At 39.9% G+C, this 24662-nt stretch overlaps 1 protein-coding gene across 3 annotated transcripts in view; it reads right to left on the bottom strand.

The window, feature by feature from the left end:
• Positions 1-24662, bottom strand: part of NLGN4X (neuroligin 4 X-linked) — a 219330-nt gene that overhangs the window by 113034 nt on the left and 81634 nt on the right. For 2 of the 3 annotated variants that reach the window (XM_044911672.1, XM_021693826.1), the window contains exons 2-3: positions 5341-5400; positions 1718-1870 (exon numbers count right to left, since the gene is read on the bottom strand). In XM_044911672.1, coding sequence (XP_044767607.1) covers positions 1718-1870; positions 5341-5400 — 213 coding nt within the window. The remainder of the gene's footprint in view (positions 1-1717; positions 1871-5340; positions 5401-24662) is intronic. The other variant, XM_021694472.1, reaches the window with a different exon arrangement.

Genomic DNA, 24662 nt, shown 5'->3' with positions numbered 1-24662 from the left:
AATACAGCTTAGCTTGACAGGGGGAAAATCAATTTGCTTTGAAATCTAACCTTTTAAGGAATGTCAACACATCATGCACGCAAGAGAACATTCTGTTACTCCACCAAAGCAAGAACTTGCTGCAAGTCCATGGCTTCACTCAGAAAACAGAGCCCAGAGCTCCTCCTCAGTGGGATGGGACTACGCACAACCCTACACACTGTCCTCTTTGAAAAGGCTCTGTGCAGTGCTCCAACGAGTGGTTTCCTTTCTCCACCTCTTTGTTAGAATGGACCTTTTGTAAGAGATCAAGAAACACGATTTCCTGTTTCAAGCACCAGTGGCCAAAGGGACTAACCAGAAGCCGCTGGAAAATGTAGGGACACACACGCAATCAGTGCTATGTGAAATTAACTAAAATGATTCTACCAAGACCTGGCTCATGAGACCTATGAAAAAAGAAAAAGAAATAAAATCACAAAGTGAGTAGGCTCTTGATGCTAAAGATTTTACTTCCTTTAAAGCAAAAAAAAAAAAAAAAAAAAGACAAAGAAAAAGAAAAGAATGGAAGAAAAAAACAATGGGGAATTTCGGAATTTCGAGGGCTTTATTGATGCTCCAAAAGGCACAACTTGGCAAAACATCTGTAGGCGATTTGCATTTCTAAGTTAGAAATGCGTTTCTACCAGACACCCCGCTCCAGGGGTCTCTCACAGGTGAATGTCTTCCCATGAAAATGAAAAAAAAAATGTTCAAAATAAAATTAAAACATCAAGGCAAAAATAAAATATTCTTGCTAATATTTGCCTATTTGGAGAGAACATTCTCAGCTGTATTTTTGTTTCATACAGCTCCATTGTGCCCTTTATCTTACTGTAACCACATTGCAATATACACGTTTCACTCTGTAGAGTCACACTGTGAAAGACTCAATTTCCAGCACCATCTTAAAGCATTGCTGTCCTGAAAACGTTTTTACCTACGCCTAGGAATATCAGTCACAAAGTGTACAACAAGCAGACAAAACTGCAGAAGAAGATAAATCTGAAAATATTGCCCCCTGCCAAATCTGTATTTTCTCTAAGTTCCCCGCTGGGGAAAAAATGAAGGAAACATCAGAACAAATGGAGAGCCACGTTGGTGGATTTCCATGAACTTAGCAAGCGTCCTTTATGGTAAATTGTGAACTGTTGCAAAAATTCGATCAAGAGCTGAGCTCCATTGTGTGCAACTACAATGGTCCTTGTGACCCCAAAGCAGGGGCCCAACGCACACAGATAATCAGTTTAAGGAATTAGGTGAAAGGTTTTCCAACACAAGAGAAACAAAGTAACGTAACTACTTAACCACAGAAGAAAGCCAATGTCTATGGCTACCATCACCTGTTAGCAAAGTATCACCCATCAGCAAAGGTGTTCACTCTACAGAGCTGTGTAGCCTCCCAGGATATTCTCGCGGCACCCCCCAAAAAGAAGAGTTTCCTTTTACTTAGGTGACCTTGGAGTCTGCCTTTTGTTTGAGGAAGGGTGGGGGTTCCCTGGAATACAATCCAAGAATTAAGCAGTGCAAGCTAAGAAGGCAGACCCTGCTACAAAGATCTCTTGCCCCAACCAGGAAGCCCAGAGAGGTAGAACTTCCTACGCATTGGAGTAACACGGTTCAAATCCGTCAGTCCCCGCACAATGAAAAGCGTTTGTCATGGCGTCTGGTGCAGCGTTGACATGAGGCAATGACTTACCTAGAATGCCCAGCCGGTAGTTAATGGTTATCACGATGACGTTTCCGTAGCTTGCCAGAACGCTCCCATCTATCATATTGCCGGTGCCTTCCATGTAAGACCCGCCGTGGATATAGACCATTACCGGCTTCTTACTGTTCTGATCATGGATGTCTGGAAAAAAAGTCAAGTAAGGAAACACAATAAAAAATCACACTGATTAACAGAGGCTAAGGGCAAGGGACATGGATTACTTTTCCCTGTTTCGACCAGAATCAACCAGGTGTCTACTTTTGAGTTATATACACCTTGATAAGACTGCTTAAGAAAAGGGGTCCATGGGATGATGTTTTCTAGTCCTACAAATGGTATTTTGAGAAGCATACAGACATTTGAAGTCATAGGAATGCATGTGTACATTGCTGTATATATCTAAAACATTGAAATATAGAGAATTTAGATGAAATACTTATTTCCTAAACAGGGCTCCAGTCCTAAGATCTGACTTATTGAAGAAGCACATAGCATGATGTTTTCAGCCTCTAGGTAAGTGTGGAATCAACTTCAAAATGGTCATTGATCTTTACTATTACTGCCCTCTTCATTCAAAGGTGAGCTTACAGATTCATTCTCAACCTCACAATGAGCACACAAGACTAGCAGTGAGACTGTAAATGCTCAATACGGGACAGATGACGACAAAAACCAAACAAAGGGTGAAAAATTATCAACAGAACAGAAATGAGTACCATCGAAAACAAAGCAAAACAAGACGCCCAAGCAAACGTCTTTGTTCTCATTTACTGGCTGTAGTCAGAGCTCGACACATTTAACTAACAAACACGAAAGCCACATAATAAAAATGACACAAGACTCTGGCCTCAAGATGGAAATCGTGAAATGCTACATATTTTCACAGGGACTATGAACTCCCATTGTGATGTGCAACCAATGGGAACCCTTAGTCATTCCTTTGTTGCTTTACTGAGCAGTGATGTAAAAACAATGTTTTGCAATGGTCTGTGAGCACAGAAATTCGGAGACCATGTGTCCATTTGCAGAAACTGCTTTCTAAAAAGGTATTGATTACGTAACCTGCTTAATCAGTCCTTACACTTCTACTGAATGTTTCAGAAGACTAACCTCAATGATGATTATTTCTGAATCTCTATGTATATATATGGATATATCCACACATATGTGTGTGTAAATAATTTAAATATCTGTATGTTATCAAAAGAAACCCAAATGTACCCGTGTACATTTATTTTCACCTTTTTATCAATCAAGGTTTTTTGTTTTTTTTTTCCTCTCTTAATTCACCAAGACACTTTTGAAATATCGGAAAGGAATTTCAAGGAAATGAACCACTATCATTTAGATGGTGGCTGCTAATAAAATGAATTATGATCACAATGTCAAAACGAGTTCACTGGCTGCTTCACTAAGGCATGCAGAAGGCTCGAGAAACCCACTGGTCACAGTCAAGTACAGGAAAGAGTATCACGGCCCCATGGTTCTGCAGATAATGAATAGATAGCAGAACAGATCTTATTTTCTCAAATAAAATGCAAATATAGAGTAAAAGTCCTTTATTCATCATCTAAGCATCATGCACTACGTGGGATTTTGAAAGACAAGGTTGTTCTGGAAAGGTGTGGCGTTTTGCATGATTTATTCCTCTCTCTCTCTGGATCCTGATTTAGTGGATTTGCCCTCATTTCTTTTCCCAGTACATGCTGTTGGCTACTGCAACGTGGAAAAGGAATAAGTAGAGATTTTGAGGGCTGTCTGAAGGGGTTTCCTTGGAGAAAATGTTAGGCTAACATCTCTGAGCTTTCTAAACCCATAGAACAAGGTTCTCATGATCTTGAGGAAGTAATAACAAGATGTCCTATTAATGCAAAGTAAAAAGAAAAAAGAAATCACAAGTTATTGCTATTCAATGAAAATTAAGGGGCATTTTATGGTAAGAAAGTTGCATTTCGAGCATTGGGAAAACAGGCCCTAAGCATCAAACAGAAATGCACAAATAAGAGATACAGAACAAGAGGCAAATGATCTTTCTGGCTGGGCAACAGAACAAAGAAAAGGTTTGGGGTTTAGTTTTAATACATTTTTTCTTATTTTTATGTGGTCTGATAGAATCTTTTTAAAATTAAAAAGAGTTTTTTTGCTTTAATACATTTTTTAATTCTGGTAAGACTGCAGGTATTCCGGGGCCGTCTGCAAAGGACAGGTGGACGGGCGAGGTGCAGGATATGCTCCCCCCTAAGGCCATCACAAAAGATCTCGCAAACAGACGTTCAGAGGTAGGGACAGCCCTGCGAACGCAGGGGAATGACAGTAATAGTAAAATAATAACAATGTGAAGAGAGGCAGGCATGAAAGCAACATGGGCCAAACTTCCAGGATTGCAGTGGATTTAGAAAAGAGGTCAAAGCCAGTAACGCAAGCTGTAGAGGGGAGGGCCCCCGGAGGGACTTCTCACTGCCTGGGGGGGGTGGAACTCACCGGACGCTTCCCTGCCTTACATTGCCTGTCAGCCCCAAACCCAAAAGTTCTTCAAGGGCCTTCGTCCTCTGTGGTAAATAAACGGAGGTCCGTGCATTTTGCTCCCCCTTGATGGGAGAACGGTGCTTCTCACCCACCCTACGGGGCCTGCACGGCAACATACTTGGGCCGTTTGCTTTCTTTGAAAGTATGGATTCTGCTGAAGGCATCGGGATACCTTGCGTTCCTTCTCGCTCGGAGGCCACTATCTTCCATATTGTCAAGAACAGGAATTGACATCCGGTGTCTAATCTGTCAAGTAACTTGGGATCCTTCACGAAGCAACTTTCCATAGCAACCAAACATTTGGGGGGGGGTGGGGGCGGTGATTGGTGAAAAAAGTTTTCAAACTAGCCAGGGTGGGAAAAGGAAAAGGCATAGATGTAGGGTTTCTGACCTTTTTGTTTTCGGATCTATGCTATCCCTGTTCCCCACCAACCCCCTTAAATGCTAAAGAGCAGCCCTCAGAGAAATAACATCTCGCTAAAATATTTTTTCATGTATTTCACTGTGAACCAGAGAAGATTCTTTGAAACCTATTTTTAAATCCATACATTTAAAAAAAAAAAAAAAGAAAAAGAAAAAGAAACAAACAAAAGCAGAAATGCCAGACACCCAAAAAGTTGTACGAAGGTGTCTCTCAGAGTTTGGCAGCTCGTAGAAGGAATTAAGAAGACCAAAGCTCCAAAATACAATATAACTTACAAAATAACCTTTGGAGGGAATAAAAGAACATATACATGCATGTTCTAAAATTTCATTTTCTCTTCTTATGACCAAGCCAAAAAAAGAAAAAAAAAAGGAAAAAACAAAAAGAAAAAGATGCGCTTCCTTGTAAATAACATTTTTTTTTTTTACTCACTTCATATTTAGAAACGTTTATACTTCTCACAGGTGGTTTGCATTCATGTACAGGGTCCTTGGGACTAAAAGGGACAGTGGTCTCCAAACAAGAAGGAAATAAAGAAGCACACGAAAGTGTACTCGTTTCAGAGAAGAGGAGGAAAAAGAGATTGAAATTAAAAAAAAAAAAGAGAGAGAGAGATATAAAACCATGCATCAGGGTCGAGCTTTGAAAAAACAAAAAATACCTTCATCTTCACCACGGTCATTACTGCTTATATCATCTGCGTTTTTCTTTGTGTTGGCTCCTGGGGTCATATTGAGAAGGAAAATAAAGGGAAAAAAGAGAATTCAAAAACAACAGGTTTGCAAAAAAATCAGAAGAGAGAGAGATACTACCCAGTAAAAGAAAAAAAAAATGTCACACAAAAAGTTGAAAGTTGTTACATTTGGATTTCAAAAAAATGAGATAGGGCAATGCAAAATGCATAAAAACATAAAGATGTCAAGAAGAACAAATTCAAAATGTTACTTGCTAAAAATATTCTCTATCCTGTGAAAATGCAGTTTGGGGGTTAAAATGATAATACTGCAAAAAAAAAAAAAAGAGCTAATGTGAGTTTGAAAAAAAGAAAATTAAATTATTAAAAAGGATCTCCCACATTCTTAAAAGAAATGCATATGAAGTATTCAATGTTCCTCTAATTTTAACATGTGATAATCTACATAAATTCATGAAATGTCGCCAATACACTTTCATTAGGACATTCCACAGGGTAAGAGAAAACACATTTATGCAATAAACACAGAAGGACTTTCAATAAGACACTTAAAATTGACATTCATTTCATGCAGAAGAACTTAAAACAGAGCATTTCAAATACAGATCAGAAATGTCGGTCAATTTGTTAATTTAAATCATGACAGTCACCTCTCGTCAGTGGCTAGAGAGCTATTACCCAGTACTTGCTCCTGTTTAGTATAAAAAGAAAACAGCAACAACACAACTACCACTTTCAATAAGGTTTTCTTAAGACAAGAGAAAACATTATACATCACGTTCTCTGTGTTTGAAACACTTATTAAATATTACTTTGGTGTCATTGCTCCTTGAATTTAAGATCAATAAATAAAACCACCTACCTTGATGACCTATAACATAAGCTAACCTAAGAATCTCCATGGGAGGTGGGGGGCATCCCTTAACGACACCAAAAAATACTCTCTTACACATTCTGTATAGAGAATGCACCATTTTGGTTTCTCCTATTTTCCAGATACAACACGCTAAAACATTTCATACTGCTTGAATTGTTTGGTTAATTAGCTCAACTGTCTTCTTTTTATAGACAGACATGGCCCCTGGGGAATGGGTATCCCAGATCCAGTAACTTCAAAAGTGCCTGAATGACATTCCTCTAGAAGTTCTACTTAACTCAAAGGAACTCATCATGTTTCAAAACCAAGATTTGAAGTTGCTGTTTTTGTAGGTCAGTTACGGTTTACATATTGTCCATTTTATGTGGTTCAACACTTCTTAGCAAGCAGACCTGCGTGGATGGGTGGGAAATCGGATTTGCTGATTTTTGAGGCTTAACTATTCCCACTCTAGATAATTTCAAGGCTCTAATTTAAGGGCATTGAAGACAGCCAGGAAGAGGTGTCTGGGACCCCTTGAAACTCCAAGTTACCAGTAATTCAACCTCATCTACCTAAAAGGAGAGTTGAGTCTTGTCAGAACCCACCTGTTCTCCTTACAACACATTCATTTCCAAACCCTTAGAAAGTATCGTAACATTGATATGTCAATCTCTTGTAGTCATTAGCTTGATACCAAAATCTATTTATATCCAACAACAGCACTGCATTGAAATATCACAAGAAAAAACCTTAAAAAAAATCAAATGAGCTTGACTGTCTTTGGGGATGTTTTTGTCAGGGTTTATCAGTCTAGAACCTATCTCAAAGCAAACTCATGGACTTGAATTTATGATGAAATTGTGTACAGGAGCCTAAAAGGGACGCCTTTCCTAAAGTACGTGACGTGAAACGATACACAAAACTGTTTTACAAAACAAGTCCTCTCATTTTCGGGGGGGGAAAAAAAATTCCATTCATTCATGGAAGAAGATTTTATAAGCTTCTATAGAAACAGGCCAGTTCTTTCATTTAAAAAGAAAAAAAAAATGGCTGGAAAAAAATTAAGGTGTAGTCAAATCCACAGGAGTGAGAAGGTACTCCCCAATTCAGCAGATTCCTTCCAACAAAATGTGTTCCTTTCAAGTTTGACTCCCTCTTGTTCTAACGCAGCGTCCAGAACACACGCTCTCAACATGGAGAAGGCGTTTTTTAATGAAGACCCCACAACTGCACTTTACCCTCCCCAGGAACACGTCCTTATAATCCTGCCCCTTCCTGAATATTCTTGTTGGGAATCTCTCTTCTCTTCCGAGCTGTGTGCTGTGTCCTGGCGTCAGCCCGAAATCCATTCCGCAAGCCAGGTGTCAGGGGAGTGAAACGCCAGAAACCTCCCCTAAGACCCACCTCTCCGTGCCTTCAGGCTCACTGTCAGGGCGCAGAATGGGAGTGATCTGAAATACGTCTCAGGCTGGATGCTCTCTTCCCCAACAGAGAGAGCAAAGGTCTGAAGATTAGTAATGCTTTCACAATTTCCATAACGTATTTCCATCAAGGATAAAGTAGCAATCCGGGATAACCTCCTGCCTCTTTGATTCCCTGCCAAATTTCTCTGTTAGCCAAAGTGTGATTTTTAAGACTTTTACGGACGTATGACTTACATATCATAAAATCAGCTCATCAAAGCATAACATCCGCTTTTTCATGGACTTGTGCAACCATCGGCATAACGAACTAACTTTAGAACATTTCCATCAACCCCAAAAAGACTGTGTCCAACTGCGGGTTCCATGTTCCTATCCTCAGTCTCGTTTATCTACTTTCTATCTTTCTAGATTCACCATTTTTGAGTGTTTTGTATAAAAGAATTCATATCCTATGTCGTCTCTAGTGTGTGCTTCCTTTCACTTAGCGTATTGTTTCCAAAGTCCTGCATGCTATAGCAGGGATCAGTTCTTCATTCTTTTGTATGGATGAATAATACCCCACTGTATGGACACACCAAATTTTGTTGTTCCATCCATCAGTTGATGGGCATTTGGACTGTTTTCATTTGGCAGCTCTTATGAATAATGCTGCTATAAACACTTGAGGACAATGTTTTTGTTGGGATATTTGTTTCCTTGGCTCTTGGTTAGATATCTAGGAGTGGGATTGCTATTTTATAGGGCAAATTGATATTTTAAGAAACTGCCACACTGTGTTCCAAATCAGCTGCATCACGGTGCATTTCCATCAGCCGGTATAGGGGTTCCAGTTTCTACATCCTGTAGCCAAGCCTTGCATTATCGTTTTGGTGATAGCCATCTTAAAGGGTGTAAAATGGTGTCTCCTTGTGGTTTTAATCTGCAGCTTGCTAATGACATAGCGATGTCCAGCATCTTCTAACGTACCATCTTCTTTGGTGGGATGTTTGCTCAAATATTTTGCCCATCTTTAAAATGGGGTTCTTTGTCCCCTATTATTGGAATATAAGTGTTCTTTACATTTTTCAGATGCAGGTCTTTTCCCGGAAATATGATCTGCAAATCTTTTCTCCTAGTCTGGGGCTTCTCTTTTGGTTTTCCCAATGGCGTCTTTTGAAGTGCAAAAGTTTGCTTTTAATTTTGACGAGGTCGATTTTATCAATTTTCTTTCAATGCTTGTGCTTTTCATCTCATATCTAAGAAATCCTTGCCTAACCCAAGACCCTGAAGATTTTCTCTTATGCTCTTTCCTACACTTGATCGTAGCCAAAAGGCCAAGAAATGATGTCTTATGCTCTTTCCTAAACGTTTAAGAGCTGTAGTTCTTACACCTTTTAAGTATTTGAGTTACTTCCAGTGTATGATAGGAGGATAGGGTTGAAATTCATTGTTTGCATCTGAATATCCCATTGTTTCAGCACCATTTACCGAAACACTAACTTCTCCCTCATTAAATTCTTGAGACACCATTGCTGAAAGCCGGTTGACTATAAATGCCAGGACTGTATTTATTTCTGGACTCTTTTAATTATATTCCATCCTGCGTTTCTCTCCACAGGAGCCCCCGACTGTCCTGATGAATATAGCTTTAGAGTATGCTTTAAAACGGGGAAGGAGAAGCTCTCCAACTTTCTCCTGCTTTTTCAAGATAGTTTGCTTATTCTAGATCTTCTGCCTTTCCACACGAATTTTCAAATGAGCTTGTCAACTGAAGAAAAAAAAACCACCCACTGAGATTGTGACAGAAAGTGTTTGCCCAACCGTAATTTTGAATTAATTGTAGATAGCAAGTGTGACCCAGAAACATAATTAGATATCACCTTTAATGTACTATGTGTACTTAATTTTTCACCCTTTTGTTCTTTTTCAATAAGCTGTTGCTGTATTTTTCCTTGCAAATATAGCTAATTAAATGACCTCAAAACCAACGGAGTTCTCTTAAATAATTTCGTTAGAATCATGAACTATGGAAAAATAGGCTCTGCTGGAATTTATTCCCGAGTAAACCCGTCTTGTGCATGCCAAAAAAAAGGCATTTCAAAACCCATACACACCATGAGTTTTTTTCCTCCCTCTCCACATCTACACCTTCCCCCAAATGCCAGAAAAAATATTCCTTTACATCTAATAATTAGCCTCTCTATCAAACCTCCATGGGGAAATAGCTCTAAATTTTAAAGAGAATACTTAAGCAACTTCAAACAAATATATAACTGTTCCATTATTAAAATTTAAGTATGATTTTATAACTAAAATATCTCAACGTCCCTGGTCCTGAAGGATGTCCATCATTTCTTTATACCTGTTCTTCTCATGTTCCGTTTTTGTGCTCTAACTCCATCATTTTCTGAAGTAAGACTATTTAAAGGAGTACTTTGTACGCTAAATGGAAGAGAAATACTTTGTAGAGAATTTATGAAATTTGGGGAGGAAGCCCACAGAGATAAAGGGCCCTCCTGATCACATCATATGAAGGGTGCATGTTTGTCCCCATGACTCATCACTGCTGACGTTGGCCTTGACCACCTGGCTGAGGTATGTTTGCCAAATTTCTCCACTGTAAAATTACATGTTCTCTGTCCCTCTCCCTATCATACTCTTTGGAAGGAAGTCAATATGCACAGCCAAACCTCAGGAGTAGAGGTTGAAGGAGAGGATCTACATATACTGAGAATATGGTATGATACAGACAAGAGGGAATGAAATTTGTAGATGCAATTAAGAGTAAGAATCAGCTGACCTTTAAATAAGGGAATGATCCAGGATTATCCAGATGGGCGCAATGTAATCAAAAGTGGATTCAGAGTGGATTGAAGAGGGGGCCGTCAACCAAGAAATGCAGGTGTCCTCTATAATTGAAAAAGGCAAGGAAGGCATTTTCCCCTAGATCCTCCAAAAGAAGAATGCCATCTTATCAAAACCTTGATTCTAGCCCAGTCAGATCCATTTGGGATTTCTGACCTCCAAAACTATAAGATAAATTTGTGTTGTTTTAAGCCACTACAATGTGGTGATTGATTACAGCAGAAATAAGAAGCTCATAAACCCTGTTTTATTTATTCATTCAGTCATTTATGTCAATATGAGGTTATGGATATTTATTTTATACTTATTTATACAAATTGCTCAAGCCTTGGCCAGTGAGAATGCTTTTCACTTGGCTTCTGTGCCCTTCGATCTATCCCCATCACTGTGATTTGGTTTTGGTTTTATTTGGATTGTTCTGTTTTGTTCTGCTTTGTTAGCGCTCACTTGCTATAAAGTGATCCAGGCTCAGCTTGTCTATTTCCTGCCCCATTTCTAGAATCAGATACTTTTCCAAGGAGCCCAGATTCCTTCTACTTGACATTTGCATTTTACAGGTCAAGAAGCTGAAGGAGACCAAAGGTGGATGACTTGCCCAAGCAATGCAAGACCTAGTTGGGGACCCAGTGACATCATAGACTTTACAGCACACACCCGTGTCTCTAATTCATACTGGCTGGTGACAGAGTAAAAATGTTCGCTTCATTCCCTTTACTCATCCTGCTGGTCTCTCTATTACTACAACAGTTATTTCATTATGGCACTATTCTTAAATAAATTGCAATGTTTGCTTAATACATGAGGGGGACGGATGCTGCTCTAGGTACTTTATAACCATCTGAAAACTAGTCAGGAATGATTTTTGCCCCCCACTGTACAGATGAGACAACTGGAAGGAACAGAGGTCCAAGTACCTTGATCCAAGAGATCAACCTGCCACAGTTTCGGGATTCCAACCCAGGACCCCAACACATCACGTCAACACAAAAGGCAACATCTGAGCAAATGGGGAAAATTGTTTTAGGCAATGTGATAAGTTAGTCTCTGGCGAGGTAGCTGTGTTTGGCATCCGGAAATAAATGATAAAACACAGAGATAAGTAAGCCCTAGGACCTTATTTAGGTATAAAATTAAGCCAATGAAGTACAGCTGGTGTTTAGGGCAAGGCACCACCTGGACCTTGGAAATGATGGTTTGAAGAAAAGAAGACATTCTAGAACAGGAGTAAATGCAGAGACCTGTCTGATTGGCGGTGGGTCTCGGAATCATCAGAGTCTCATTTATCAAGGATAGCCCATTCTTAATGCAAGACTGTGGCAATGAACTTGAAGGACACACTTGTGTTTTGGAGACACTCCTAGGTGTTGGTGATAAAGAGATTTTTTTAAGACATGGCAAGCCATTGCCTCCAAGGACTCAGATTCCTTAGGCAATGCTCTAAATGTAAAATAGTACCCAGCTTTATTAAACACTTCTTGATAATCTCTAATTTACCTTGATTTCAACATTATTATATATTTACATTAGCATTGTATGACTTTAGAAAAGAATACCTTGCGGTGATTGTACATTGGAATTTCAATGGGATTTTCTTTAACACAACTGTTTAATCCCATACCTTTAATGACTCTAAGCCAATCAACTCATTCTATCATAAACCCATAAAGCATTTGCTTCGGGCCAAGATGTAAGCTTAATATCTCTCTAGGTGTTTACAGATTTATGCTAAATGAGTTCCATTTTTAAAAGCATGTTATTCTGAGATCCACAGACAAAGTCACTGCTAGCTTAATGATTTCATTTCTTTGGTAATTATATGCAATTTTAGGTATTTATGAAAATCTTTCCAGGTAATGGATTTTGGTTTATATTATTATTACTTTCAGTTTTAGAAACTGGGAAGGATGAAATTCAGCTCAAAATACTTAACAGTATAAAAAAGAGTTAATAAGAAGGTGGTAAATAGTGTTAAAATATCTTCAAATGCCTGTCCTTCACCAAGAAAACCCATTCTTGCTGCCATGGCCACACCTCCCTGCTGGTCAATATCCCAACAAGCTTCCAAGATTTGGATAAAACCTCTCCTTTGCAGGGTCCCTCCCTAAGAACCCTTAAGAAGTACCTCCCTACTATAGTGTCTAGCTAGCATCCCCCAATGCAAAGTTCCCAACGGGAATTCCCATAAAAACAAAGACAAAGATGTGAACATCACAGGAAACCAAGAACAACAGAAAACATAAGGCTACATCTGGTGGATTTCTATCAACCCTATTAAGGAGCCTAAAGAGAGTTCAGTCTTGCTCAAGGATCTTCCTATGGTACTACCACATTGGGAATTGTTCTATAAATGTGATAGGAAATAAAACATTTGGGACCTCCCTGCATGTAGCCATGTATCACAGAGAAGAAGCACCTGTCTATACAAACCAAAAAAAAAAAAAAAAAAAAACCTAGGAAATGTTGCCTGGGCATTATTTCAGAAAATCTCCTGTCTCCAACATCTCTAGATATGGGTTTAAATTAAACAAAATTTAAACCAGCCTAAACATACAGGTGAGAGAGCGGGTGGGTGCATGGAAATGGCCAGTAGGCAATTGCTGCAGAGTTGGACAATTCAGGAAAAGCCGTAGGTGCTCGATATCCTTTTCTGCACACTCAGCTAGTACAGAGTATTAGAGTGTCCACTAACGCTTAGAGTAACTACTACTTAATTAATACTTAATGTCAACTAATACTTACTTCATGTCTTAGTAAGGGACAGTGCAGCCTGGAAGACTACCTTGTTGGAATTGGAATTTGAGGGTCAGTTCAATGGGTCAATAACTGCTAAGGGTCTGCATCGGCAAGGAGTCCCCCAGACATGTGTGCTGGAGGCCTGGGGCTGCCCTGTTGAGTGACGAGGACTCGCCGGACTGCTGGTACAGGGAAAGACCTCTCACAGATCCACCTGCTGGCACACATCTTTGGTGGGTACATCCTGACTTGCCCAAAGATGAGGAAAGAGAATGGGAATGGAGTGGCATAGAACAAAAGATAACCACAACCTTCGGAAAACTCTAAGGGAACATTTAGATAAACCATTGGCCATTTCTCATGGAGTAAAAATAAGATGTAATTTCTTCAGTGCAGAGGCATAAAAAGAGAACAGCCTGAGACAGAAAGAAGAGGAAGAGCAGGTCAAGGGAGATGTTGAGATACAGGAAGTGTAGAGAGAGAGAAATAAAATGCACGCTCTTTGTAAGGAAAAACTCGTAAACCCAAGTGTACCTTAGATAGAAGACGCCACGGAAGTAAGTCTTCAGGGGGAAACTAGGTGCACACTGCGTCTATCCATTTGAATATCTTCATGTAAGGATAATTTGGAAGAGAACTACCATGAGGAGAGAAGAACTTCAATAGAAAGATACTCATGATCAACTCTTGACGTCTCCTCTGGTGTAAAGACCATCAGGGTTTCCAAATGCAGGAAATCACAGGGTGCTCTGCAGCAGAAGGGCATTTCAAATGGCAACCATACACCAAACAAATTTACCGTAAGGAATCCGAGCACATTCTGATGTGTCTTCTGGTGACCACTCTGATGAATAAAATGTTCATTTCTTTTAAAAGAAGACTATGTCATGAGACACCAGGAATTATGTTTATGGTAGGGACGCTGAACATGGTTCAACGGGAAGAAAGGGTGGTATTTCATGGGTCTCATGAACCGTGGAAAGAGCAAAGTTGAATGGAAACCAAATGAAAGATCAAAGGCAAACTAAGGATTTCAAAGACGGCAAATAGCATTTGGCACAATTGATATGTTTCATTAAAGGATTTGAGTATCTGGAATATTTACTTTGACGGAACATTTTTGTAATCCTGCCAATGAAGTGCAGACATATCCTTACATGGAACACGCCCTGGAGAAGGGTGAACAATGTGAGTTTCCACTAAAAGCATAAACAAGTAAATGATGTCACGATCACCATTTTTCAAGATACTGCCGCAAGTTCTAGTCAATATGTTAAAAATATGTCATGAGAACTGAAAATATTCAAAAGGAGACACAATAAAGTCATTCTTGCATATGATTATGTACACGGGGGAAATAATTCAGAACATCAACTAAATAAATTAGGGTAGATGAGGTATTAGTTATGATGGTATGAAATAAATTCAATACACAAAATCAATTTTCATACATATGAATATTAACATATCTAAAAAGAAAGCTGTTTCATATCAACAATAATAAATGGTCTGATCATACCTTATGAAGCATGTAAGACACACTGTATAATATAAAATCTGAGATACATAAAAGACTTGTCTTTAATCAGAAGCTTCTGGTGGCAGAAATTTAGTGTGTAACAGTATCAATATATTTTTTAAAATAGTAAGATTTTTTGGTAACAACAAACATTCTAACATCGATTCTGAAAAAAAATATGTAAGTGTCAATAATTCTGGCTTGAAGAAGGTAAAACCAGTTCTTCTGCCCTCATTATATTATTTATTGTACTTTCAATAATTTTACCCTGAGTATGATGAAGTCTTTCTATTTAGAAAGTACCACTAGCTAAATATTTGAAAAAGAGGGAAGCATAACAAGTTCATCTTAGGGCAAAATAAATTCTGGATTAATTAAATATTTATACTTAAAAAAGCAATGATTATGTTTATCAAAGTATTCTATAAGGTTTAGGGTGAGATTTTGAGCCAACATATATTTATTAAGAAAGACAGCATTTATTAATAGAGATGCTGACATTTTTGCATTATACACACATATACACATACATACACACATGATTATATAGTCAGGTTTTATTGTGACATTCTCTGCATGTGGCCATGATTGTCTATGTAGACACACACCCATATACACACATACAGATATATGTGTGTACTTTTATCATTTATTAAACAGTATATATTTATATGTGTACATAAATATATATAACTTAAAATGATAAATAATAGAAGCAAATGTATATAAAATTTACATATATACATTTTAATGAATAATAGAATCAGTCAGGAAATATATATGTATATTTTGTACAAACATATACACATATACGTATATATTTAATAAAGAATAGTATCACTCAGGAAGTATATATATTTAAATTTATACATAATATATATTTATTTGTATACATGTTTATTTTGTATATCTATAATATGTATTTATTTTGTATATGTACTTCTAACATACAAATATATAAAATATAAATATTTAATAAGTATTAATAAGTATTTATTATATATATTTAAATTTATATATAATATATATTTATTTTGTATACATACATTTATTTTGCATACATATAATATATATTTATTTTGTATATATACTTATACAAATATATAAAACATATTTAATAAGTATGTATTATATATTTATATATTATATTATAAATATTTAATGAATATTATATATTTATATGATAAATATTTGGTAAGTATTGATAAGTATTTATTATATATCTATATATTATATTATAAATATTTCATGAGTATTTATTATTTATCTATATTATAAATATTTGGTATTAATAAGTATGTATTATATATTTATATATTATATTATAAATATTTAATGAGTATTAGTTATTATTTATTTATGTATTATAAATATTTAATACGTATTAATAAGTATTTAATATGTATTAAATATATAAATATATGCTTAATTAAATATAATATATAAATATTTGCATTTTCTGTATATATATGTAAGACAAATTTATATTATGTAAGCCTACATAAAATAAAGAAAAGGGAGGCTCGCTGAAGGGAATCCAAAGGAGAAGTCACGTTGTGTCCATCAGCCATGTTAGTAAGTCAGGGACAGAAAGGGAACGCAAATGAGTCGTGAAGAACAGAAGCGGGATGATGGGGAACATGGAGAGAAGCAGATACCTGAGGGAAACCAGAGCTGAGCGTTAAGATGGTATTTCTGAGTTACCAGCCCTGTCGTTCGCAGAATAATGCAAGGGGAGAGCGAGACCCAGAGACATGGCCTGGCAACCTAGTTTAAAATTACTGAAGCGAAGGAAAACAAACAGAACCCCGGGCATCCAAGTAGAAAACACAGTCTCTGGGCCACAGCAGACCTGGTTGGAGGCGACGGCGGCCCACACGGCCACCTAGTGCAAGAGGAGGTAAGCCGTAGCAAAGGCATCAAAGGCTCTGCTGACTGTCCCCACTCCCGGGCCCCACATGCCCGGCTGGGATGACTGAGGGCTAGAGATTCAGGTATGCAGGTATCCTCAGCTATCCAGGGTTTCCCAAAGAAGCCAAAGGTGCTGGCCAGCCAGAAAATGCTCCAGGAGGCATGTGGCGGAAGGATGAGATGAAGCATGAAAGCCTGGAAGGGCAAAGAGCGTCCTAGTGTGGTGGCCATCCATCCCTCCTTCTGCTCCTGCGAGTCTCCTCATGCGCCCTTTCCTGGGGCTCCAACCCATTTCCATGCACTTGGAACAATGTGTGCTCTGTCTGCCCATGTGCTTGCTGTAGCTCCCCAAACGTCTTTAGGACGATGACAAACACACAAAAGTCTCTCTCCCCTGAAAAAAGTCTCTGCAATGCCAAGTGCAGATGATGACGAAGCAAGATCTATCAGGTTCTGGTAGAAAACCTTTGCCAACAACCCATCCTTTAAGAAGGTCTTTTCAGAGATGAACAGACTCCAAGACTATATCCTCCCCAATGCCTAGTAGAATTCCTAGGAAGCAACACTCCAATCATCTAATAAATCAAGCACAATTAAACTCCATGAAGCTCACGAATTCAAGGAGGATGAAGTCAAAATAAAGGTAAAGAATGGGGAAATTATGGCCCAGAAGAACTAAAAATTATACACAGAAAAATCACCATTTAAAATACCTTATGAAGTACTAGAACAAGGCCAAGTAAACATCATTTGCCAAAAGAATATTTTCACTTAATAATGCAATAAAAAACTATGTATGACAACCACACCCAATAGTTCTTAAAAATTTCAAGTTGTAACAGAAGAAACTGAAGATGAATGGGAGGTTGCAAATGATTGTACTGTGTTCAAGTGAAGAAATTCATGCAAAATAATTTTTTTAAATCCTAACAACAAACAAAAAAAATCAGTCCCTACAAATCAGGGTGTGATACTTTCTCCATAGTACTTGTCTTCTTCAGAGATGCAACCTCACAGCATTTGGGCAGCTATAACACAAAAGCACAGATGAAGGGGGTCTTAAAAAACAGACACTTGTTTCTCACATTCTAGAGGTTGGAAGTCCAAGATCAAGGTGTCCACAGATTTGGAATTTGCTGACACCTGCATCTTGGTTCATATGTGGCGATCTGCTCATGGGGTTGTCACATGGCTGAAAGGGCAAGGGAGCTCTCTGGGGTTTCCTATACAAAAACACTAATCCCATCATGGGGGGTTCCCCCTGATGATCTGATCACCTCCCAAAGGCCCCACCTCCTAATACCATCAACTTGGGGGTTAGCCATTCAACCAGTGAAATCTGGGAGAACACATTCAGACCATACCAGATGCGTAGACAATATTTATGTGCATGAATTCATTTCATAGGATGCTTTGTTCCTCCTTTCATGACTATGTGAAATGCCCATGTGGGAAACACAGCACAGAGCCAGGACCAAAATCTCCATTTCTTCCCTGTCAGAACTACAGAATGCTTTGCATAGGAAGGCAAGTTGAGTCTTCCTACTGTCCATTTGTTCTAAAAAGCTAGGGCTGAGTAGATGGACCGCAAGGAGACTCTGTCTTTGCTCTTATGAAGCCCATAGTCTCCTAGAATATGAGACGATTAATTTAATAATCACACCAAATTTTTAAGCTCCTACCATGAAAAAATTATGCATGGGCTGGTTACCATGTGACTATAACATGGCAATATACATCTTGGCAACCCACTAATAATCTGTGGTGGTTGGGGGAATTTCCCCTGAAGAAGCAAAGGAGACGTGCCCTGAACCAGGATTTAAAAAGATGAAAAGACATGAGAAAACATTTCAGAAAAGTGTCAGGAGAGTCCGATAAAAATGAAACCAGGGAGTTAGGCAGCATCAGACCATGGGCAGAGCTTGGGGGTGGACGGTCATGTACTGAACAGCATCCCCAAAACTCATGCTCTGAGAAGTCAGCGTGAGACCTTATTTAGAGGGTCTTTGTCAATGTCATTAGACGAAATCCTCTTGGATTTATGGTGGCCTCTCAATCCAATGATTGGTGTCTTTCCAAGAAGAGAAGACAGATGGGAGACACAGAGACAAGGAAGTGATGTGGACATGGAGGCAGAGAACCCACTAGCCAAGGAACACCGGGGTTACTGGGAGCCCCACCAGCAAAGAGGGAGGCAAGGGACGGGTAGGTTCTTCCTTGGAGCCTCCAGAGGAAACCAACCCTGCCCACACCTTGATCCTGGACTTCTGGGCTGCTGAGCTGTGACGGAATACATTTCTGTCGTTGTAAGCCACCAAATTTATGGTAGTTTGTTATGGGAGTTCCAGGAAACTCCTATAGTGGGCATTTAACAGTGGGGTGGTGAGCATACCCTAAGGCAACGCCTAGTGAGTCAATCCCTTCTAGAATCCCAGCTAATTGGGTATGAGCTGCACCTGTTAGATGACAGAAGCGTCCTCCTGGGATCTGGTTACATTACATGGACTTGAGATGCGATGCCAAGGGCTTGATTAGAATATGCTGCTGTGTAGGATTCTTGCTCAGCCGACCTGAGTAAGAGACTGCCCATGTGGTAAAGGGGCTTTTGGCAGCCTGCAGGAGCTGAAGGCAGACTTCACTGGTCGCTGGCAAGAAAGGGGCCGCCATCCGACAACCACAAGGGACAGAAACCTGACCACACCGCGGTGAGCTCAGAAAAGCAGGAGCCCCAGACAGGAAGGCAAGGGTAGCTGATACCTGTGTCTCTGTGGGACCCTGAGCAGGGAACACAGCTGAGATACACCCAAATTCCTGACCCACAGAAACTGCGAGGTGAGACATGAGCATGATGTTAAGCCACTGAGTTAGTGGTAATTTGGTTGGCCGCCGAGGAAGACTAGAACCTGTGGGCCACCAAGGTAATCCTTTGAAAGGGATGGCATCCTCTGTCATCTGCTCTCTGTGACTGCCCATCTCTAGTTAGGGAAGGAATCTGTGCAGCCAGCCCCACACATTCCCTCCAATTCCAGGTAATGTGCATTCTGTTCGGGACTCAAGCAAGGCAGGACCAGCAAGCCATCTGGAGTCTAGCCATGTGCACGGGCATTTGGGCTGCCCGTCCTTTATTGGAATTAAAGAGCATCACAGATACCACGATTTAGCCATGGCTTCTAAACACCTAACAGACAAGGCACCCGGCAGCCCTCAAGTTATTTCCGAGTGTAGGCAAACGTTCCTTTATGAGCCCCTGACATCTCAAATTGTACCGCCGCTGGAGAGAGAAAGCAGTATCTGGACTGCATCTGAGTTTCCCGGGGTGTGCTTTGTAAAGCTTTCTCTGGTGAGCTTTGGCTCTTTTTCTTTGTCTGTTTCCCCTTTTGATTTATGTCCCTCTGTCCACCTTGGTTCCATGTGCCCCCACTGAGCCAGCATGCTCAGCGGGGTGGACACCCATCATATGACACGTGAGATTAACGATAGAGGCTGGAAAGATCCGGACAGAGGTGGATAAAGGAAAGGAATTCCCCACGAGCCTGGAGCCTGCCTTGTCTGCCAAGCCCCACGATGCCCTTTTGGTGTGTAAAGAACAGAAATGTGGACCAAGGTGCAATGCTTCGGTAGAGGCCGCAATTATCTGCATCGTCCGAGGGCATGTACATAGAGCCATCACTCGGTACGGAGCAAGCATTCCCACGTCCGGCACACATTCCAAGGGAACACAGATCATTCCCTTAGCAGCTTGTGAGCAATCGGGAAAGCTTGCGTTTCTCCATTTGTTTGTGCAGCAGACTGGAACTCCATGAGCACGCTGGCTCGGGGCCGGGCAGAGCCGCGGCGAGCGTCCCCAGCCCCGCCCAAGGGGAGGCAAGCCAACGGGTTCCTTGCAGCTGGGATGGCACAGGATCATCACAAAAATGAGGAGCCAAAGAGGGTTTTTGCTTTTTTTTTGAACGGTCAAATCACTGTCCTTACAAGAATGTGGTGATACATTACCATCTAGAGAAGCGGCAACGTCCCTGAGTTATAGCATCCTTTCACTGCCATGGAAATCCTTCAGAAAACACCACCACGTTTTCCAACAGCATTCCCTACACATAATCCAAATTGATTCTGGCTCCTCAAAAAAAAAGGAATCTTTCAGTGCCCATTTTACTTTGGAAGCTCTCAAAAATGGTGAGCTAACTAAGCCTTTCGAAGGAGAGGTATTATATTTCGGTTGGATGCTCTCCTTCCTATTGGAAAGGAACATCAGGAAACCAACGCTTTAGTTGCCACGAGACATCACATGATGTTTTTCAGGTCACCTGGAAGAGTGTCCTTCCTTTTCTCATGACAATAGGGCCACCTTTGTATTCCAGAGTAATTTGCAAAGAGAGCAACGATCTATAATAATCCAAGCACAGACGCTACGAAAAATCAATAGGTTGCGTGTATTATGAGCATTCGTTAGGAACTAATGATTATTTCCAAGTAAAATCTTTTTGGCTGTCATTTACCAAAGAGACGGAGTTAAGACACATAAGGATTTTTCTTATTTTTGTCCCCACACGACAACCTCTCATGTTCTTTGGAGGAATAGTAAGGTGAGCTGCATTCTAAAATCCATCCAATTTAACCACAGATCCAAAAAAAAGTGTTCCGTTTGACCCATTTCTTCCAGTGCTGTGTTTGGAATTCTTGGAGGAGGATAAACGTACACATCTGGAAAGAGCAGTGAAAGAGGAATTAAATTCGGACTGTGGATTCTCCACCGTGATTTGATGCCTGATGAAAGCTGCAGGCTTGCCTTCCTTGCAGGCTTCTATGGTTCTCTCTTAGAACCCCCAGAACAACCCTCGGTCTCCCGGTGTCAGTCAGCCACATCATTCAGGTGGACGAAGGGTCAGCTACACTACTGTCTCAGCAAACACAGCTCACAGTGATGGGAGGCTGGTGGCCAGCAGCTAAACTCACTGAGCGGAAAAGCTCTCCAACTGCCTAAAACCCTCGAGTATCTGGCATATGTCTGCTTTCCTCCTGCCATCTTGGAAGTCCAAATCCACCCAAGTGGGAGTATCCATTTGCCCACTTTACTATTCCAGTCCTGTTTCCTAAGAGAGGGACACTTGATGCAAACTGTCTGTTGACAACATTAAGCTTCTCTAGTGTCAACCCTATACCATCATCCATGATGGATGCGGTAATTTTGTTGTCCATACCCTATTCCTATTTCATTAAACCCAAATGAGGAGTCAACACCATCAGGACAGAGCTATAACTGTTAAGTGGGCAATTTCACGCCGTGGAGGGATGGATAAGTGGAGCCGTGTGATAAACCTCAGCGTAAGAGATTGAAAACTAAAGCCAAGCTCAATGTCATGCAAGTGACCACTTTTCTGTTTTGTTTTGTTGGGGCTAAAGGAAGAAGTCAACCTCCCTATCAGAATTGCCTGGAAACATGTGTTAATTGGACAGCTAGATGAGTATGTGTAACATGCACTATTGCTTTGAAACCAAATAATTAGGGAGAACTGACAGGAGATCAGCCAACACTGCATTAGCATCTTTTAACCAGATATTATGAGTTGACAGACTGAGTGAAGCCGAGCAGATTGGGACCAGTTCACTGTGAAGATAAATTCTATTAATGAATCCAACATGCATGGCTTTGGACACAGAGTTACAAAACGGTTCATAAGTCACCAAGACAAGGAGGCTATTGACAAAAATCAGCAGAAGGAGGTGGATGGCCTTTTATCTATGCAAATGTCGGTGGTAATCAGATCAGCCTAAAGATCAACCAATTCCTTAGCTCCTGGGGAGGGACTTCAGTGATGCTATGAATATTTTTAATGATACAGGTTTCATGAAAGAAAGCAGCATAGGTACACAAAGAGAACAGTATGAGACACCAGCATCCAATAGGGACGTTATCAACGGTGCTGACGTAAGACGTCAAGGTGATTTGAATCAATAGTTCGTACTGTCCTAGGATCATGTTTGAAAACACAAGTATGGCAAAATGCAGTTTTATAACGTTGACGGAGTAATGTGCCTACATCCTTGGTTTTTGCCTAGATGAAGAGGCACCATTTCGCCGGCTATGGGAAAAGGGATCTAGGAACGTGGCCACAAGAAAGCGGATTTTTGCCTGCTGTCGAGAGGTGGTTTGATTCTGCAGAATCAGAGACTGCATAGGGATTACAGGGTCTCAAACAATTTTCACACACACACCAGGGCTGAGAGGACCAGGCAGACACCCAGAGGAAAAGTTCAATAGTATGAAAACCATGAAGAGGCTCAAAATCATTCAGAATAAGAACCAGCGACTACTCTATTAATAGTTTATCAAGCAGATTAAGTTACAAAGTGCCTTTAAATCTTTTTCATACTTAAAACAATTACACTGTACATCGTGTCTATATGTAAGGCTCACAGGTGTCATGATCACGTGATTATGGCCGACCCTCAAGCTGATTTAACGTGATGCATCTCCATGGAGGCTCGAAGTTCTCATTTTTTGCAAAGTCTACTTTTTTTTCCTGGTAATTGATTACACGGTGTGATGTAAAGGAAGATGTTAAATAAATCGAACCATTACAAGAAGAAGGAGAAGAGGAAGAAGAAGAAGAACCACCACCAACAACAACCTTTATTTCCAAACTGGTAGAATGAAGTGTAAGTCAACACGAAAATGCCTCCCCATGAGCCAAAAGCAACTTAGCTTCACACTCACTGTGGGTAGAAACTACATTGAGTTCCAACCTAAAAAGTTCTTGACGTAACAGGTCTGATTGACTCATCATAACAAAATAAAACTTTTACATGTAGTATAATGAACACTTCAAATTTTGAAAGATCAACAAAGAGATGTTATAGACACAATGAAATTAATCAACATGGTACAGCATCTTAGGGTTTGGGGTGGAATTTCAAGCATCATAATCATACTGAAGGGACAAGAAGTTTCCAGTAAGTTTTGATAAAACGTGTATATATATATACACACATATACATGTATGTAACATACATATAATAACTGAAGCATTGGTAGCTAGGATATAGAAGAAATTACAATGTTCACCTCTAAGACTAATTTTAAGATTTATTTGAGAGAGAGCACATGAGCAGGGGAAGGAGCAGAGGGAGAAGCAGACTCCCTTCTGTGCAGGAACCCCGATGCGGGGCTTGATCCCAGGACCCTGCAATCATGACCTGAGCCGAAGGCAGACCTTTAACCGACCAAACCACCCAGGCACCCCAGACTAATTTTTTTTAAAGATTTATTTATTTGGGAGAAAGCACATGCACACAAGCAGGGGAAGGGGCAGAGGAACAGAGAAAATCTCCAGCATACTCCCCATTATGCACAGAGCCCAATGCAGGGCTGAATACCAGCACCCTGAGATCATGACCTAAGCCGAAATCAAGAGCCAACAGCTTCACCAACTGAGCCACCCAGGTGCCCCTAAGACTAATTTTTAATAGTCACCGTTTGATGTAGACAATTTTGATGTAGACAATGTGTTCAAGACATCCAGCTATGACTTGAAAAAAGCAAATCAAAGTTTCCACTATACAAACATCATTAAAGACTGCATGAAAAAAACCTATCTGGTAGAAAAACAAAAGCAATGGAATACAGACAAAATAGTTATTCTGTTTAAATTGTTATTCAAATCCCTCCCTGAATTATTTTGCAGGTTTATAAAAATGACCAGTTCGTTGCTGGCAATTTTTATTTCGAGCATATTACAAGCAAAGGGGATTTTACGCTTTTTTAGGAAAAGGCCTATCAAATTAACATGTTAAAAATAAATTTGGTACATTAAGTTTACCTATAATTAAAATCATTAAACATGGTTTCAAACAAGCAAGATCAATTATGAACAATGCACTTTTATATCAGATGTTTTGTCTGTAGACAATCTGAAATTCTATGCCATCTGCATCACCTACTTAAAAATACTGACTTAAGGGGCGCCTGGGTGGCTCAGTTGGTTAAGCGACTGCCTTCGGC

The sequence above is a fragment of the Neomonachus schauinslandi genome, chromosome X (assembly GCF_002201575.2).
Source record: "Neomonachus schauinslandi chromosome X, ASM220157v2, whole genome shotgun sequence".
Lineage (NCBI taxonomy): Eukaryota > Metazoa > Chordata > Mammalia > Carnivora > Phocidae > Neomonachus > Neomonachus schauinslandi.
Note: the sequence above shows the minus strand (reverse complement) of the source record. Positions and strands in the feature narration are given on the sequence as shown.